The sequence below is a fragment of the Electrona antarctica genome (assembly GCF_951216825.1).
Source record: "Electrona antarctica genome assembly, chromosome: 7".
Taxonomy (NCBI): Eukaryota; Metazoa; Chordata; class Actinopteri; order Myctophiformes; family Myctophidae; genus Electrona; species Electrona antarctica.
In genome coordinates, this window is record NC_136812.1 from 7,839,605 (window position 1) to 7,858,993 (window position 19,389).

The following is a 19,389-nucleotide window of genomic DNA, read 5'->3' on the forward strand; positions in this document are numbered from 1 at the left end:
AAAAACACAAACTGTGCACACGCACACATTTGTACACAAGAGAACACCTTAGAAGTTGGAATCTATCTCGCTCAATCTTCTCTATCCCACTGTTCCCACATCGACTGACTCACAGTTGCTACAGCTGAAAGACATGTACAGTTTACACACACACACACACACACACACACACACATACACACCTGAGCGTAAGCTTCGCTACTCCCATCATGTTTTCCTGTCGTATATTGACTCGATAAGACATTAACCTTACCGGCAGTGCAGTGTTGCAGGTAATGCATGTTTTATAATTGGCTGGCAAGACAGCTTGATTCGAGCGTGGTTGCTGTGACGTGCATGACAATATGAGCTGTCCTGTGTGTAGGATCCTGTACATTATACTGTATGATAGGGATGCACCCAAAGGGAAATTCTTGGCCGAAACCGAATGCCGAATATAGGAAACAGTTTGCCGAATACCGATTTTTTTCCTAACATTGGCCGTACCTTAAAGCTACCTGATTTATGGCAAAATAAATGGTTATGGCAAAACTTAACTTAAATAATAATCACTATTATGGGTCCATAAAACATTTATTCAGATCTTTTGAATGCATTAATTGCATACACTATTCGGTGATATATTTTCTGCCTATTCTGGCCGAAACCAAATAGGCCGAAAATGCATTTTTAGCCATTTTCTGCCGAATATTTTCTGCGACCCCAATACAGCTTTTAACATTGATCCGGGTGTTATGCAACGCCTCCGTCACGACCAGCTATGGGACGTTACAACTCCTCTCCATTTACCTCGGTTCAAAGCAGGATTTCACATTGTCCTTGGTGTCAGCCGTCCAAAGTTTGGATGTTATTTGTGACTTTGTTTGAACCGCATTGCTCCCGACATGTAAACGTTTCTGGCGACTGGTAAACGGTGTACCTGGCTGTAAGTCTAAACGCATTAAAAACGCAAATTAAACAATGAAAACGTAACTCGTTATTGGGAGGGAAGCTGTTCTACAATCAATTACCTCGTGTAACTCGTGAATGGGAGGAGTAGTGTTAACTTAACACCCAGAACTTTACTGTGTGTAGTTTATTTTTGTAGTTTCCTCTCCTCTCACCACTGCTCTCACTGCTCTGCTCATTTTGCACATTGCAGAGCTGGGTCATCTGTTTTCACAACCCATTTTCAACAGAAAACATTCTTTGCCGTTCTGTGCCTTCAGTCATTCAGCTCTGTTTAAACATCACGCACTGAGTCTGACCGTCGGAAACCAATCCTGACTGAATGACAGAAACGTCTTGACATTTACAGACGGATGGACAGATTGGCTCGCTGATTTGCAAACAGAACCACGTCTCTGGCGGCCAGACAGATGGTATTTACTGACTGGATCAGACCTGTCAGGCCTATACCTGAATATATAGCCTGGTGAATAACGAAAGAAAGACGGGAGAGAAGATGAACACAGGTTGTCCACAAATAAACTGTCTGGCGTGTCCGGCTGCGTGGGCACATGAGGCCACAGGGCTAAAGAGCTTCCTTCCAACCGCTGTGGAGGCGGGTTTGAAGTTTGTGCCTCTGGCTTGGATGGACAGGTGAACTTTTTAGCTTGAGACCCAACATAGAAATTGGACGTTTGCCGACCCCCCCCAAACTAGGGAAAATAGCAGATCTACAAGAAGCGTCACATTGTGAGCTTGTAGATCGGCTATTTTCACTATACTTCTGAAACATTTGTTTTCTAATTCATAGAATTTCTTTGATTTTTCGTTTTATTGATTTCTTCATGGAATTACTGAAGAAAAAAATCTTTAATTGCTTTTTTTTGGGAATGCTTATTGAAAATGTCTTTAAAGAATAAGTAACGATTAAAAACAAAATGTAGGAAACAAAGAATAAACGGGCCGTGACCCACAAATCGGTCCCGACCCAGCGTTTGGGAACCAGTGCTCTAACGACTCTGTGTGTCGGGGGAGATTTGGTGGTCCATACCCCCCCCCCACACACACACACACACACACACACACACACATCAACGGTACGAGTTGGCAGTGAGTGACAGGCACTATACACATGGGAGGATTGGCACCGGCTAAATTGGCAGGATAAAAGATAAATAAATAAATCCATCGCCTGGATTGACAGACAGAGAGACACGGATGGACAGATACATAGAGAGACAGACAGAGCCCATACATAAGTTATTTCTTTTCCAGACCGTGTGTCTATATGTGAGTGACCTTAGTTAAAAGTGGCAGGTCTTCCCATGGAATCCAATTTCAACTCACAACATCTGCACTGGGCAGCAGAATAGACCGTAGAGGGATCTCCTCGCCCAACTACTGTGGGAATTGTGAAATTGCTCATAGGAACCTTTATTCCTATATTCCTATGAGAACCTATGTGAGAAATCGAACCTGTCTGTTCTTTCGTGCACAGTCTGCACGCGCAAAACTCACCCACTCTGCCAAGGACGACTTTTACGACTTTTGGGATTCTTTTTATGAAGTTAGATCGTGCTCTTGACCACCGTATGAATAGCTCTGGGTTGCTAGGCGATCGATAAACAGTAAATGAACCGGGAGTGAAAAAGTCTGCAGATTTTGTTCTTCATTTATCACAGATTATTTTCCCAAACTGCGTTTTTGCTCAAACAAGCTTTATTCATGTCTCATAACTAAAGCTGTTGCTGGTCGGCATGACCTTTATTACAACATTTGTATTTTGGGTGAATTAAAATAAGATTGCGGGACAGTTTAACAGAGCCAGGTTTTTAATAACGGGTTCATGGCCCGTGAGTTGTTTTTTTGGTCTTTGGTCTTTCAGAGTACCCTCTGAAAAGATCGTGACAGAAGCTAAACGCAGCGAGACATAAATCTGGTGGTTAATAGGTCAGCATTTTTCTCTTCTTTTTCATGTCTTTATCGCTGCTGCTGAACTGAAGTGATGTTGAACAATGCTCAGTGTACCAGCAGGGACAGTGCAGCGCAGGACGGAGCGCTCTGATTTATGCTTTTTAAATGGACTGTGACGAGTGGTCCGCTGACCACACTGTGACCGTGTTCGTTCCACACAGGGCTGGCGTGTCATTCCTGTGACAAATCCGCTCATCATTAGTGTGAAACATTAAATTATAGAACGGCGCGGATTGACACCTCGGCTCATTAAACCTCTCTAGTGTGAACTGTCAGTGAGGTATCTATCTAGCCTGAGGACAATTCTGATTGTCACAGTATCCAATACGGAACACACAACACCAATGTGGATGGATTATTTTTCTAAATATTTACAGACGTCCTCCTGCATTGGTTTGGGTTGACATGTTGGTCCTTCCGAGGTCACCTTTCACCTTGTTGAGTGTGAATGGCTTCATGTCACATTGCCTGAATAACAAGCCCCTGCAGGGCATCAATGGCTAATGCTACTTACTATGAGCTGTCCTGTCGCCAACGCTCCCCACAGTGGCCTTCCACACATTCCGTTCCAATATTTAGTTTATGTTCTGTCGCTGTTGGATGCATCTATAAATACACTCAACGTGTGTGTGTGTGACCCCGTGTGGTGTGTTGATTTAGCACCCGTGTGACAGTGATGCCTGGTTTTCACATGCCAGTACCACCACTGCACCTAGGCTTGTTAGTGCTGTATTGATTGAGCCTAGGTGGCAAAATGGCACTGCTGGAAGACCTGTCTTCATGCCTGGAGAGTCGTCTGCACACACGCACGCACACACGCACGCACGCACGCACGCACGCACGCACGCACGCACGCACACACACACCTTGGAAGACAGGTGCAGGTAGCCACAGCTGCTGCCAGTCAGTCAGTAATGGTTATTATAACACATTTCTGTCTGTCGAATGTGCCCTTTCAGAGTTAGTAGTAGGAGGTGGAAAAGCCACCTGCGTCTCCCAGTGGTTAGGGTGCATATAGAGGCTCAAATGCTTCTCAGTGAGTCCCCGGTTCCATTCCCTGCCGTTTGCTGAATGTCACTTCTCTACTTTCTCTCCGTGTTTCCCCGTCTCTCTCCATTGTTACCCCCCCCCCCCCCCCCCCACACACACACACACACACACACACACACATACCAAAAATAATCTTTATATACCTGTACATTTCTATGATCAGCACTTTATTTGATTTTTTTTACAAATAGACAAAGATGTTTTAATAGCGATGGATCAGCCAGAATAAACAGAGCAGGTGTATAAGGAATATTCTGGTCTGTGATTTGCATTAATGATTAGTCTGTACCCTAGGGCACTCCCACAATACATGAATAAGTGTACCCTAGGGCACTCCCACAATACATGAATAAGTGGACCCCCGGTACACGTATTGTCCTCACCACACCTCCAGCAAGTCTTTATATTTTTGTATATAAAGAGACGGTTCAGAATTCATTCTTTCAATGAGTGTACCACACCGAATTGCCGTAACCCTCCTTTGTAAGCACCAGTCCCCGAGGCGTGTAACGGCTGTAAATAATAGGCTCGCTGTGAGTCTGGAGGGAAGGCCTTTTGTTGTTGCTGTAAATAAGAATGAGTTGTCAGTACACAGTGTGTTAGATATGCTCTGTGGAAGTTGCCGTAAAGTTCACGGTTCTACAAAAGTCCTAGACGCAGCAAAATACGAGTCATTACAGAACTGTGGAAAGTATGTAAAGATGCAACCATTGTGCATTTATATCGTTATCGACACTATTTGGCTGTTATTATGTTCCTCCTTCTATCCTTATTCCTTCGTATAGTTTCATTTATGCGAGAAGGTTTCATTGCCGTATCAAGTTCTGCTGGAGCTTTATTAAAATACAGCTCAGGAAAAAGTGTTCCAGAGAAAAGCCACATGATTTCCTTTACCCACTCTACTCTGGCAGGTTCATTTCCACTTACACAGTTCACGGAAATGTCTTTTCCAGAGACGCAGTCTGCAAAAGCACACAGACAGCTGAATTTAATAGGTTTGTTAAACACATTGTTATCACTCTTGCAGTCGGCAGCGGAATAACATGTGAAGCACAACTATTGATAAGTGGATCAGGACCACCTCTAAGACAAAAGAAACATATCACATTTGTGTGAAGTGAGGGGCACTCTTAGCATCATACATCACATTCCATGCTCAGCCAATCAGCTGAGCACATTCCGTGCTCATACACACAAAGCTGTGCATAGGAGGGGAAAGCGCCCCTCAAAAAAATTGGTTGAATTGACCAACCATGGACCTCCTTAGACCAGCGGTTCCAAAACAGTGGGTCAGGACCCATTATGTGGGTCGCGGACACATTTATGAGCCCCTTTATTTTTTTTAAACTGTGTAACCTGCCCCACATTTACAGTATACAGTTGTGCATAATAATATAATATTCTAATGTAACTGAGAGCCTCCCAGTGCAACCACAGCCTTCTACTAGTGACCAAGTATAGCCCCGCTGCAGGGGCGATTATTAGGGGCTGATTGTTAACTGGTATACATGGGAGTGCTACTGGTCCCCTTTTATCCACCCATGTTGTTCTTCCTCAGCATAGTAGGACTTTCCACGGAAGTCCTCTTGGGTGTGGCATAACAGTGCGGCAGGAACCTTGATAAAACGTGTGACGGTGCCATACTTTTGGTGACACATGTATAGCACTCATAAATGTATTATTACAATGTGTACAACAGCATACTGACACGGATGTTATGAAAGTGAAAGGGACAGTAAAAGGGCTTATTATGGAGACATATGATTATGTACATATATTGTTTTCTTTTCTTCTGTAGAAGCGTGTTATCTGTCTCTGCTTCCAGGGTTGACTGATCTTACAGAATGTCCTGGAGGGAGCTGTGCTTACTGCTTGGCTGGGTGTGACTTGCTCCTTGTTGTCGCCATGACCCTCCACTAATCTTAATGGATATCTCTTCTCTCTCTCTCTCTCTCTCTCTCTCTCTCTCTCTCTCTCTCTCTCTCTCTGCAGTACGAGTTCAAAGTGAAAAACATCAAGAAAAAGAAGGTCAACATTGTGGTGTCGGTGGACGGCGTGAAAATCAACCTGAGGAAAAAGAAAAAAGTGAGTGTCAGTGATGATATATCTTTTTATTCTTTGTTTTATTTTGTAAGGACAGTGTAGAGAGAGACACACTGGCAATTATCAGTTAGCTACTGCAGTGCCGCCTCTTTGAGTGAAAAGGTTGTCTTCCTCTGTCCGTTCGTCATACTTGTGGGAGAGCTTTACTCACCGTGTCTCTTGTCACCACAATATTAACATTTCAAAACCCAAAGCAAGGGCAATGGAGCCAAAATATGAATTGCATCACCATGCCAAATTCTTGTGGAGCTCATGAAGGTCAGACAATTAGACTCCCAAAGAAGCAAAGCACGATTGTTGTTGATGTTTGCACGTCCTGCATCTCTGATACAAAATAATCTGAGGACATGACCCTGACAAATACAAATAAATCCCTGTTCATATCATAGAAAAACTAAGTGAGTGCACGTGTCTGTGTAGCCTACGCTGAGTGCACGTGTCTGTGTAGCCTACGCTGAGTGCACGTGCCGTGTAGTGGTGTAGTGGTGATTGCAAATCTGACATGGCTGCAGCCATGTCAGATTTGCAATCACCACTAGTTGTTGCTTTCATAGCCTAACAATAACATGGATTGTCCTTTAACTCATTGCGTGCCAAATGACACCTCCTGACGCCTTTAATGTACCCTGTTGCCACTGATGCCATAATGATGCCTTTTTTCAAATCAAATCAATTTTATTTGTATAGCACATTTAAAAACGACTCTCATCGTACCAAAGTGCTTCACAGGTCAGAGAAAACAATACGATACAGTGCAATACAATACACCAGTGAAACAATAAAATAAAAAACAATGGTTAATAACAATTTTTAATATCAATTAATTCGGGTGCTCAGCTTGGTGTCCAGTTTCCCCGTGTGTAACACTCCGGTTTCATTTCCGGTACAAACCGGAAATGAAAATTCTGCTGGCTTATGCTTCTTTCCAGACCCCCAAAGCCTTTTGGTCTTTATCCTTCTCACATAAGTCTCCGACACAGCCCTATGTAAGCCCTGTCGTCTCCTGGTCTTCAGGGACCTGTGTGTCCAGGTCAGTGTCTGGCTGGCGGTACGAGGAGGTGACGACGTAATGTAATTAGAGGAGGCGAGTGGACGAGGATCAGCAGAGGGGAAGGTGATGGGGACGAGACCAAAGAAATCAGTGGAAGGAATGAAAGTAGAATCCTCATTCTAGGCTGTGTAGCAATGCGTGATGGATTAACTTTCTTTGCACGATCAAGGATTAAGGTATCATAAGGTCCCAAAGATCTCAGTTTGTCTCATTTTGAGGAGAAAAAGGACTATTAAGCATAGTTGGATGCAATAGCTTTTCACGAAATTATCTCGTTCTGGCACAGATTCGGTTAAAAATGTCTTCTTCGATGGCTAAAAATCGTGATGCCAGGTTAAAAGTGGTTTCCAAACCAAACCACGCGCACTCGCATCACATGCATACTAAGTCAAATAATGGCAGAGATGTCGGTTCAGGCCCTAGAAAGAAAGAAAGAGGAAGGGAATAAGGGATGAATGAGGAATAAGGCGAGGAAAGCTACTTGGGGATAGAGAACGAGGTGAAAGGAGGAGAGGAGAAGAAGTGAGGCCTCAAGGGAGTGCTGAGACTTAGATCACGAGCAAGTGTTTTAACCTATTTTGTGCGGGAACCCCTTTTGGTGTTAAGGGTATTGAAAAATTGAAAAATAGCAGATCTACAAGCTCATAGCGCGCCACTCGGTGGCGCGCTATGAGCTTGTAGATCTGCTATTTTTGAAAAAACGACTGACATAGAAACATAGCTTTTTCAGAAAACTGTCAGGATGTAGAAGACATTTTTTAGAATCTGATCTCAGGTCAAAATGGGTTAAGAAACGAGGAGGAAGGAAGGCTGCACGGCTGGAATCCACAGAGACGGAGCCAACAAGACAAGACGGACGAGAAGCATCGAGGAAGTGGCAGGAGATAAAGGAGTAAACAAGAGTTTTACGGGGGTCTATTTCGTAGTCCTGTCCATATCCCATACACTTAGTTTTTTTATTTTCTCATTTTTGTTTTTATCTCACTCCAGCAATCTGCATCGACCACATCGATTCGCTGTTTTCAGAGGAGGCCCTTGTTCTTCTACCGCACCAAACATCCAGCTGGTTGTGGGCAGAGGTCGGCTGTCCTCTGCGGGACCCCGAGTAATGAATTTAACATCGACTGCAGGACCTTCCCGACCTTTTGGAATGTCCAACACTATTTTGCTCTAGTACAAAGTGAGCAGCAGTGTCGGTGCATCACTCCAACTTAGAAACAAACGACTGCTGCTGCTACAGAGAAAAACTAGAAGAAGTGCTCCTCGGAGCACAGGTCGGGCTCCGCCAGGCCAGGCAGGTTATTGTGGGCCATCAATGTTGGGAAATCGCCAATCAGGAATATGAAAAATCTGATCCGTCTTGATCACTTGACTAATAGAGATAATGCGTGTGATGTTTGGACACAATGTGTAATGTTTTGCAAAGATTGTCACAGTTATGCTGCGATCAAGCCAACGGTGCTAGAGATTAGCTGTTCACAGACGGACTCACGCACACATGGACGGATGGATGGACGGACGGACGGACGGACAGACAGACAGGGTGCAAAACATAGTCTCGGCCATGCCCTTCAGCCCTGCGGAGACAACCAAATTCCTACTGATTCATACTTGTTGGTGATGGTTAATTTTCAGTGAGCGACCATAGTGCCAAACGCTGTAAAGAACTGTTAATGTCTCTATTTGGAGACGGGTCCATTTGGTTCCATTTGTACTCTCAGAGTTAGATAACAACTGAGGACACGGTGTATAAATCAAAAGGGACAGCAGTGAATTGTTTTCTCCTCTCTCTCCCTGGGAGACTAGATGGACGGGTTAACCCATTTTGGGCGGGGACCCCTTTTAAGCATTATGTTATACTTTAGCTATTGAAAAATAGCAGATCTACAAGCTCATAGCGCGGCACCGAGTGCCGCGCTACGAGCTTGTAGGTCTGCTATTTTTGAAAAATCGTGAAAGTGTGGTGCAAGTCTTTGAATATATATTCTTTCAGAGCAAACGTTTTTAACACAAATCTTTGCTTCCGGGGGGTCCCTGGAACAACATATTTTCAGATGGGGTTCGGCGGCTAATTACATATAGTTTTGGGGTGTCCTTGACATGAAAATGTTTGAGAACGACTGACATGGAAACATGCCGTTTTTCAGAAAACGGATTTAGAATACATTTGTAGAATCGAACGTAGGTCTTTTGGGCGGGAACCCCTTTTGGTGTTAGCATTATGTTATGCTTTAGCTATTGAAAAATAGCAGATCTACAAGCTCATAGCGCGCCACCGAGTCGCGCGCTATGAGCTTGTAGGTCTGCTATTTTTGAAAAATCAAAGAATGACTGACATAGAAACATAGCTTTTTCAGAAAACTGTCAGGATGTAGAAGACATTTTTAGAATCTGATCTTAGGTCAAAATGGGTTAATGTCCCCGTCTGTTGTTCTATTGGCAGTCATGGGTAAATTGAAGTCAATAACCCGTAGCCTGATGTGGGACTAATTGGTGCCATGAGCAGAATGAGAGGTTGTGGGACACAGGAACCATGTGTCGCCTCCACCTGTTTGGCTGCGTCGCATCGCTCTCTCTCCCCTGCCACTAATGTCAGTATGACCGGCAGGCGAGTGCGTGCGTGCGTGCGTGCGTGCGTGCGTGCGTGCATGCGTGCATGCGTGTGTGTGTGTGTTCTATCGGAGCGATTATGGCAGCGGTGCTTAGCAGAGATGGAAATCAATATAGGGGAATAATTCCTGTGTAATAGAAGACTGACATTTTGTTTGCGACATTAAATTGGAGTAGATTCAATCACAGGGAGAGAGAGAGAGAGAGAGAGAGGGAGATCCAGAGACAGATGAAGATGGAGATGATGTGGATATTATTAATATTAGACAAATTTTGATGAGATGAAAATGAAATAGTTTCATTTTACCAGTAAAGATTTGACAGTCCTCCCTCGTCCATCAGAACCCATATCGGATGAGAACCGAGGTAGGAACCTGGCTTCGATACTGGAGAGGAGAGGTGACTTTGAGAGTAGACATGTAATTGGGGTTATTAAGTTGTCTAGTGGGGTACTCCCATCACAGCTGCTTGTGTGATGGATATTAATGACACCTCCAGTAGGGTCAGATGCAAACTGTGACATGGTAGAAGTGCTCTACATCTGTTTACAGTGTATCTGCGTATGGGTAGTAGAAGTGCTCTACATCTGTTCACTTCACAGTGTATCTGCTTATGGGTAGTGGTAGAAGTGCTCTACATCTGTTTACAGTGTATCTGCTTATGGGTAGTGGTAGAAGTGCTCTACATCTGTTTACAGTGTATCTGCTTATGGGATGGTAGAAGTGCTTTACATCTGTTTACAGTGTATCTGCTTATGGGATGGTAGAAGTGCTTTACATCTGTTCACAGTGTATCTACTTATGGGATGGTAGAAGTGCTCTACATCTGTTCACAGTGTATCTGCTTATGGGATGGTAGAAGACCTCTACATCTGTTCACAGTGTTCACAGTGTATCTGCTTATGGGTAGTGGTAGAAGTGCTCTACATCTGTTTACAGTGTATCTGCTTATGGGATGGTAGAAGTGCTTTACATCTGTTCACAGTGTATCTGCTTATGGGTAGTGGTAGAAGTGCTCTACATCTGTTCACAGTGTATCTGCTTATGGGTAGTGGTATAAGTGCTCTACATCTGTTCACAGTGTATCTGCTTATGGGATGGTAGAAGTGCTCTACATCTGTTCACAGTGTATCTGCTTATGGGATGGTAGAAGTGCTCTACATCTGTTTACAGTGTATCTGCTTATGGGATGGTAGAAGTGCTCTACATCTGTTCAGTGTATCTGCTTATGGGATGGTAGAAGTGCTCTACATCTGTTCACAGTGTATCTGCTTATGGGTAATGGTAGAAGTGCTCTACATCTGTTTACAGTGTATCTGCTTATGGCTAGTGCATACAAACACACTTCCATGATGTACAGCAAAAATATATTGTTTTACATAAAAAAAAAACTGTACTGTATTTCTGTATTTTCTTTGGGAGCCGTTGTTGTAAGCCTTACAACAACATGGAACCACTTTGAGAACCAGTACCTCACAATGTAAGGTACTGGTTCTCAAAGTGGTTCCGCTTTTATACTCTCAGAAATAAATGTATTTCTTTAGAGAGGATTTGAGAGTAGATCGCAGTATCATTTTGTTAACTTGTGTTGCCCTCTATTGTACACTTTACGACAGTTCTATATAGTTTCCTTTATTGTGAAGGGAACAGTATTTACATGTCCAGCCGGTGTACGGTGAATAAAGTGAACTACAACAGTACAAACGTCGTGTTTATTAAGACCTAATCAACATTAAGACCTAATCAACGCATTTGGGGGGGTCTGTGATCTAATGCATATTAAACTGTCGATCCTTGAAACTTAAATACTTCATTGACTGGGATTCTTCAGGGGTCTGTTCTTGGTAATGTGATTGTCAACTTGTAGAGCGGCTATGGAACTTGCTAGGGTTCATGTGTTTAAGAAGGTTGATGGTCAATTGGCCATATTGGTCACTCACTGCCAGGTGTTGTATTTGTTTCCACAGAAGAAGGAGTGGACATGGGATGAGAGCAAGATGATGGTGATGCAGGACCCCATTTATAGGTAAGGAAGCTGTTTATAATTAATTGCATTTTTATAGTGCTTTTCCAAGTGCTCAAAGCGCTTTACAAGGGTTCATTCATTCATACATTGGGAGGTGAAGCGGCGAACAGTCGACGCCAGCGTCCTCACTTCCCACATTCACACACCAATGGTGGCTCACACCGACCGACTCATTGGAGGCAATGTAGGGTTCAGTGTCTTGCCCAAGGACACTTCGACATGTGGACAGGAGGAGCCGGGATTCGAACCGCCGACACAGGGATCATTGGACGACCTGAAACACTTCTGGTGCCGCCACAATCTCTTCAGAATAAAGGCGCTAGAGCGCCAAGCAGATATGGGCGATTTTACTCTGAAAACCCCAGCCTTCCATTTTCCCCCCAGAACCGGGAGGTGAAATCATAATCTACTACATCGCTAACGTACGTCTGATATCCATATTTATACATTTCCCCTTAAAAAACCTCCACTATCCACACGTTTCACACAGTTTTAATTTCTTTGCTAAATAGTTACTGTATCGATTTAAAATCATTGAATCGTAACTACCTGTGAGTGGGGAGTGTTGTCTGGGAGGAGGACTAGGACTGAGGCCCTATACGTCCTCTCTGGGGGGGGGGGGGGGGGTACTACCTGTGAGTGGGGAGTGTTGGCTGATTAATGAATATCAACATCCTAATACATCCTAATACTGGAGGGTCAAATTTTGACAGGCAATTCCTGCTGTCAAAATATGACCCCCAGTCAAAAAACACTTTGTTTGAAATAGACACTCATGCTTTCCAAGGTGTGATTTGGGGTCCATATCGCCATCATGAACGAATATCGTCCATGTATCGTATCGCTAGCCATGCATCGTGATACGTATCGAATCGCTGTTCGAATGTATCGTTACACCCCTCGTTTTCACCGTTGCATAGCAGCGTGTGGACACAGCTCATTAGATGGAGTTTATATGCCTTCCTTCTATGGGAAATTAGGACTATAAAAGTGAAACTGTGCATGAAGTGCTGGTTGTTCCGGTCTCTCCATGATGTTCCTGTGTAGAGGTTGTGAAGTGATGGTTGTTCCGGTCTCTCCATGATGTTCCTGTGTAGAGGTTGTGAAGTGCTGGTTGTTCCGGTCTCTCCATGATGTTCCTGTGTAGAGGTTGTGAAGTGATGGTTGTTCCGGTGACGGTCTCTCCATGATGTTCCTGTGTAGAGGTTGTGAAGTGCTGGTTGTTCCGGTCTCTCCATGATGTTCCTGTGTAGAGGTTGTGAAGTGATGGTTGTTCCGGTGACGGTCTCTCCATGATGTTCCTGTGTAGAGGTTGTGAAGTGATGGTTGTTCCGGTCTCTCCATGATGTTCCTGTGTAGAGGTTGTGAAGTGCTGGTTGTTCCGGTCTCTCCATGATGTTCCTGTGTAGAGGTTGTGAAGTGATGGTTGTTCCGGTGACGGTCTCTCCATGATGTTCCTGTGTAGAGGTTGTGAAGTGCTGGTTGTTCCGGTCTCTCCATGATGTTCCTGTGTAGAGGTTGTGAAGTGATGGTTGTTCCGGTGACGGTCTCTCCATGATGTTCCTGTGTAGAGGTTGTGAAGTGATGGTTGTTCCGGTGACGGTCTCTCCATGATGTTCCTGTGTAGAGGTTGTGAAGTGCTGGTTGTTCCGGTCTCTCCATGATGTTCCTGTGTAGAGGTTGTGAAGTGCTTGTTGTTCCGGTCTCTCCATGATGTTCCTGTGTAGAGGTTGTGAAGTGCTGGTTGTTCCGGTCTCTCCATGATGTTCCTGTGTAGAGGTTGTGAAGTGCTTGTTGTTCCGGTCTCTCCATGATGTTCCTGTGTAGAGGTTGTGAAGTGCTGGTTGTTCCGGTCTCTCCATGATGTTCCTGTGTAGAGGTTGTGAAGTGCTGGTTGTTCCGGTCTCTCCATGATGTTCCTGTGTAGAGGTTGTGAAGTGCTTGTTGTTCCGGTCTCTCCATGATGTTCCTGTGTAGAGGTTGTGAAGTGCTGGTTGTTCCGGTCTCTCCATGATGTTCCTGTGTAGAGGTTGTGAAGTGATGGTTGTTCCGGTCTCTCCATGATGTTCCTGTGTAGAGGTTGTGAAGTGCTGGTTGTTCTGGTCTCTCCATGATGTTCCTGTGTAGAGGTTGTGAAGTGCTGGTTGTTCCGGTCTCTCCATGATGTTCCTGTGTAGAGGTTGTGAAGTGCTGGTTGTTCCGGTCTCTCCATGATGTTCCTGTGTAGAGGTTGTGAAGTGCTGGTTGTTCCGGTCTCTCCATGATGTTCCTGTGTAGAGGTTGTGAAGTGCTGGTTGTTCCGGTCTCTCCATGATGTTCCTGTGTAGAGGTTGTGAAGTGATGGTTGTTCCGGTCTCTCCATGATGTTCCTGTGTAGAGGTTGTGAAGTGATGGTTGTTCCGGTCTCTCCATGATGTTCCTGTGTAGAGGTTGTGAAGTGCTGGTTGTTCCGGTGACGGTCTCTCCATGATGTTCCTGTGTAGAGGTTGCATATTCAATTTCACAAACCAATGGTTAGGGCCATTGAACTCATAGCGGGTTAGACTGCTTGTTGTGTCAAATGGTTTTACAGACTCTAGTTTACACGTCCAGATTATACTGTACACACATTGTGTGTATTCGTATAGGTGAGATTCATGCGTTTCTCTGTGTGTTTTGGTGTGGATAATATAGGTTGTATTAGTGGGTGTGTATGTGTCTATGGTGGTGACGCATCTCTCTCTCTGGTGCTAATATCAAGAGATGGATCTATGTTTTTAATAACTCAACAAGTGTGTGCGCATGTGTGTGCGTGCGTGCGTGTGAGTGTCTGTGTGTGTCTGTGTGTGAGTGTGTGTGTGAGAGAGTGAGTGTGTTCTCATGTGAGCCTGTGAGTGAGCACACATGCTACCGTGGCTTGAGTCCAAGTCAGAGGATTATCCTTGAGCCAAATGGATCGACTGAAGGCCTATATGTCTGTGTGATGACAGCATGGTGTAAAGGTCTTATATGAACACATGCACAGCTGCACGCTGGCAGCCTGGCACACACACACACACACACACACACACACACACACACACACACACACACACACACACACACACACACACAGCACGTGTAGAGAGTCGGAGGCTCAGACATTGAGACTGTCCAGAGATAAATATGAGAAATGCAGTGCAATGTATTATGTACACAGTAGTTCACACACATGCATAATTGCCAGCAGACACACTAACGTGCACACCACACATGCACACTCCAACACATAGGCATATACAGTTGGAGGCCATCGATATTGTCCTTTTCTTTTTGCTGAGGTTTGCGTGATCTGCGCAAAACCCCTTTTGGTGTTTTAAACATTATGTTATAATTTAGCTATTGAAAAATAGCAGATCTACAAGCTCATAGCGCGCCACCGAGTGGCGCGCTACGAGCTTGTAGGTCTGCTATTTTTGAAAAATCGTGAAAATATTTATTTCAGAAAACTGGAGGATTTAGAAGGATTTTTTTAAATGTTGAGGTCAGGCCTAAATGGGTCAAATGATAAGGGACAATATCGGTGGCACCCAACTGTAGCAGTGTTGTGAACATTCCACAAGTAGCCCATTTTGGAGCTCAGGCTTTGGAAATTGTTCTGTCAGAAAGATTAATTTTACCAGGGTGTTTTAAGCATCTCTTTACTTATAGGCCTAGACCAGATATCGGTACCATTTCACTGGGCAACATCTTACATACCAAATTGCTTATTGAGTCAATACAAGTAATAGCTATAAAGAGTAGCTTGTCATATTTATTGGACATTTAGGCTAATTTTGTTGCCCATATTAGCGTATTCATTGTTTCGAAAAAGCACACAAACTGTCTATCATATTTAATCTTGAGCCTTTAAGACCAACAAACACATTTGTAAAGGTAATAAAAGCCATCTGGTTTAAAAAGCAGGAGCCTTGCTCACATCCAGTTCTTTGCTGGTGCTGGACAGAACGTAGATACATACAGAGAAGGAGTAGTCCGCACACAGTCTTTGCACCAACAGTGTTTATTTTTTTAAAACACCATTTAACTCAGGACACGACGTTGAACAGCCTTCATCAGGTTATGGTGTCACCTGGTGAAGGCCGAAACAAACCAACCATGCAGCTCAATATTATTAGTATCTTCTGCAAAACATAACAATAGAAACAAATGGATGAATTCAGAAGTCTTCCCGTTTGAACACTCAGGAATTCATGGTGTTGCTCTCAGACATAAAAAGTGCATATTCCGTGTCTGCGAGTGCGAATAATTTACTTGAATCAAAGAGGCAGTTCAAAGTGACTATCGATTGAGATACTCTTTACGCTTTGTCTGCTTTCTTGGGAGCAGAAACCCAATACGTTTTTGACCATTCTTGAATAAGGCTCCAGAGGTATTTTTTCCTTTTCTTGATTCTTTCTTATTGTCTCCACCAGGCCGAAGGCATGGGGAGAGAGTATGTTTTGCACTCCGTCCGTCCGTCCGTGTGTCCGTCCGTCCGTCCGTGTATCCGTCCGTGTGTCCGTCCGTCCGTCTGTGAACAGCTAATCTCTGGCACCGTTGGCTTGATCGCAGCCATACTCTGCACACACACTCCCTGGATGCCAGAGCTGAACCTCTGCTCCAAAGTTTTCACATTGGCCTGTTATAGCGCCACCAGGAGACCGCTTTGTGCAAAACAAATGTTTTGACATTACACCTACAGATTTTGTCCAAACATTACGTAAATTGGTACACAGTCTCTCTAGAGCCAACGAAACGGGTCTTTCAGATTTTTCAGACTCCATCCTGATTGGCTACAATTGGCTTCCAAAGTTCGCAGGAGTGCTCCGTTTCAAACAAAATGCTGCAAATCATGAACACATCGTGTGATTTCCGTGACATTTTGCACGCACATTCCCACTAGGCCGAGGAAGAAATGCCACTTGAATATTTTCAACTCAGCCTCATGGTGGCGCTATAACTGGCCGATTTGTGTTTTTACCTATAACTGCACCGATCTGTGTCAAACCATGTATGCACACTCCCTAGAGGCCAAGGAAAAACCTTTGCCTGGAATTTTTCACATCTGTTCTTTATAGCGCCACCAGGAGGCCGACATATGTAAAACACATTTTCTAATATTACTCCTTCAGATTTTATCCAGATTTCACGCAAATCGGTACACATGCTCTCCATAGTCATGTGATCATGTGATTTGTTTCATTTCTCATAATTATCCATCCTGATTGGCTACGATTGGCTTCTAAAGTTTTCAGGAGTAGCCCGTTTTGTACAAATCGCCACAACTCCTCAACGCAGCGTCCGATTGCGGTGAAACTGTGCATGCCTATTCCCACTACTAGGCTGAGGAAGAAATGCCACTTGACAGTTTTCAAATCAGCCTCATGGTGGCGCTACAACAGGCCAAGTCGTGTCACACACACACACACACACACACACACACACACACACACACACACACACACACAAAACCCAAATAAACATGTTTATATTACTCCTAAACATTTTTCCAAACATCACACACACTCCTATGATCCTCCTGGTGGAGACCTGTGCCCAGAAGGGCACTTTTTCTAGTTTGACTGTGTTTCAGTCAGTATCTGAAGCCCAGGATACAGTGAGTAGCCTACAGCTAAAGTGATAAGAAAACAAAATAAAGGATCAAAGTAAAAAAAATAATGAGAGAAAAACATAAGCATGATATCAGCCCTGCCTTACGTAAGAACTTCCAGAGAGCGTAAGAGGACGGGGCGTGAGAGTCCAAATGCAGTGCCGTGTTCCATATTACATATGCTAATGTGTTAACGTACAGCGTGCCCAGCCAGCTCCCCAGAGGCAGAGCACAAACTGCACATCAAAGAGGAGTATTTCTGCCTTGACTGTTGTAAACGCTCCCCAGTGGGTGTCTCTGTGGCGTTCTGCAAATGGACAACGCGTGGCTAATCTTTTTGGAAGGATTCAGCCGGAGGTCTATAGAAATCACCCACATGGGTTTCTCTTTGAACTCCAAGCATGCAGGGCATGTTGTGGGCCTATAGTTGTTGAGGGCTGGAACCTCAGTCACATATGCTGACCACCAGTACATTATGAAACACCAGCACTGCAGGGAAACTGGCAGGGACGGGAAAAAACACCTGCACACATGCACACGCACACACAATACAGACCACCTGTAGGACACATGTATGGAAGTGTACACAGAGCTTATACACAGATTGCGAACGGAAATGAAAGCCTGGGTACCGGTCCGAGACTAAGGTTGACAACATTGTCACGAGATTCAGTCTTAGTCTTTTTGTCATCGTAGCTTGTTTTGTTTTTTTTGGTTTTCGTCAGTCTACTCTGCAGCACGCTGACTGGCTGAGTATTAGCCTGGCTAATAAGCCAGACTAATATCACACAACACTGTCGCGGTATATCAGTCTGGGCTGGCTCCACTTGGATTTCATTTCCCGGGGCACATTTTCTCTTTGACGCAATTGGTCAGAGCTACTGTCAGTCAAAGGTCTCAAGCATTGAACGTCACTGTACCAAAGCCCGCCCATATTGCATACCGTGTCCCGATTGGTCCGACCTGTTCTCGGTTGTAGGAAAGAGGCGTGCTACTGAGCCTCGCCAGACCGTAATCCGCTGGTAGGCAACTTTTTTTTGCCAACGGCTGATTCGGTCTGGTTTATTAACCAGGCTAGCTGAGTATGCCCATGATTGGCCGTGAGCGGTCGTGTGTTACATTATTTGCTATAACATCACAGGCCAATTATGGTATAGCAAATTCACAGCTAGGAGTAAATTAACAACAGAAGTAAGTAATTCTTCTTCAAAATGTGATCTTGCCGTGTTAAATTCACATTATGAAGCAAGCTGTGTACTGTAGAGCCGTCTGTTGTATGAAAGCAACTGAACATTCAAGGTTGTGTGTTTTAACCCATTTAGGCCTGACCCCGAAATTAAAAAAAAAATCTTCTAAATCCTCCACTTTTCTGAAATAAATATTTTCACGATTTTTCAAAAATAGCAGACCTACAAGCTCGTAGTGCGCCACTCGGTGGCGCGCTATGAGCTTGTAGATCTGCTATTTTTCAAAAGCTAAAGCATAACATAATGCTAACACCAAAAGGGGTTCCCGCCCAAAATGGGTTAATAAATAAGATTACTGTAATCATGTTATTCAAATTCACAGTAAGATGCCCTGAGGGCGAGAAGCGACCTCGCCCTTTACACTCTTGTGTGGCCTTGGGGCGGCGGTGGCTCAGGGGTATAGAGTGGCTGGATGGGAACGTGAGGTTCCCATTTCCATCCCGGGCTCCCCCAGAGGTAGTGTAGAAGTGTCCTTAATTGAGGATGACACTGAACCCCTAATTGCTCCCGAGGTGCAGGTTGGTGCCTTGCATGGTTTCCTCCGCCATCGGTGCATGTGTGTGTGTGTGTGTGTGTGTGTGTGTGTGAATGGGTGAATGTAATGCACAATCTATGCAAATTGCTTTGGATAATAGCGCTATAGAGCGTCACAGTCCCGCCCCCTTTCATGACGACGCCAGGCCCAGGAAATAATTCCCAATGCATTTTTCCCCATTCCCATTTTCAAAAAGTATTTATTTAAAGACGTACAAAGCCAACTCGAGTTGTGACAAATCATGACAACAAACACA

General features: G+C 44.3%; 1 protein-coding gene across 4 annotated transcripts in view; it reads left to right on the forward strand.

The window, feature by feature from the left end:
* Positions 1-19,389, forward strand: part of nos1apa (nitric oxide synthase 1 (neuronal) adaptor protein a) — a 235,550-nt gene that overhangs the window by 78,805 nt on the left and 137,356 nt on the right. The window contains exons 3-4 of one of the 4 annotated variants that reach the window (XM_079506287.1): positions 5,944-6,042; positions 11,682-11,740. In XM_079506287.1, coding sequence (XP_079362413.1) covers positions 5,944-6,042; positions 11,682-11,740 — 158 coding nt within the window. Of the gene's footprint in view, positions 1-5,943; positions 6,043-11,660; positions 11,741-19,389 lie in introns of those variants that run through there. The other 3 variants (XM_079506286.1, XM_079506288.1, XM_079506289.1) reach the window with 3 other exon arrangements.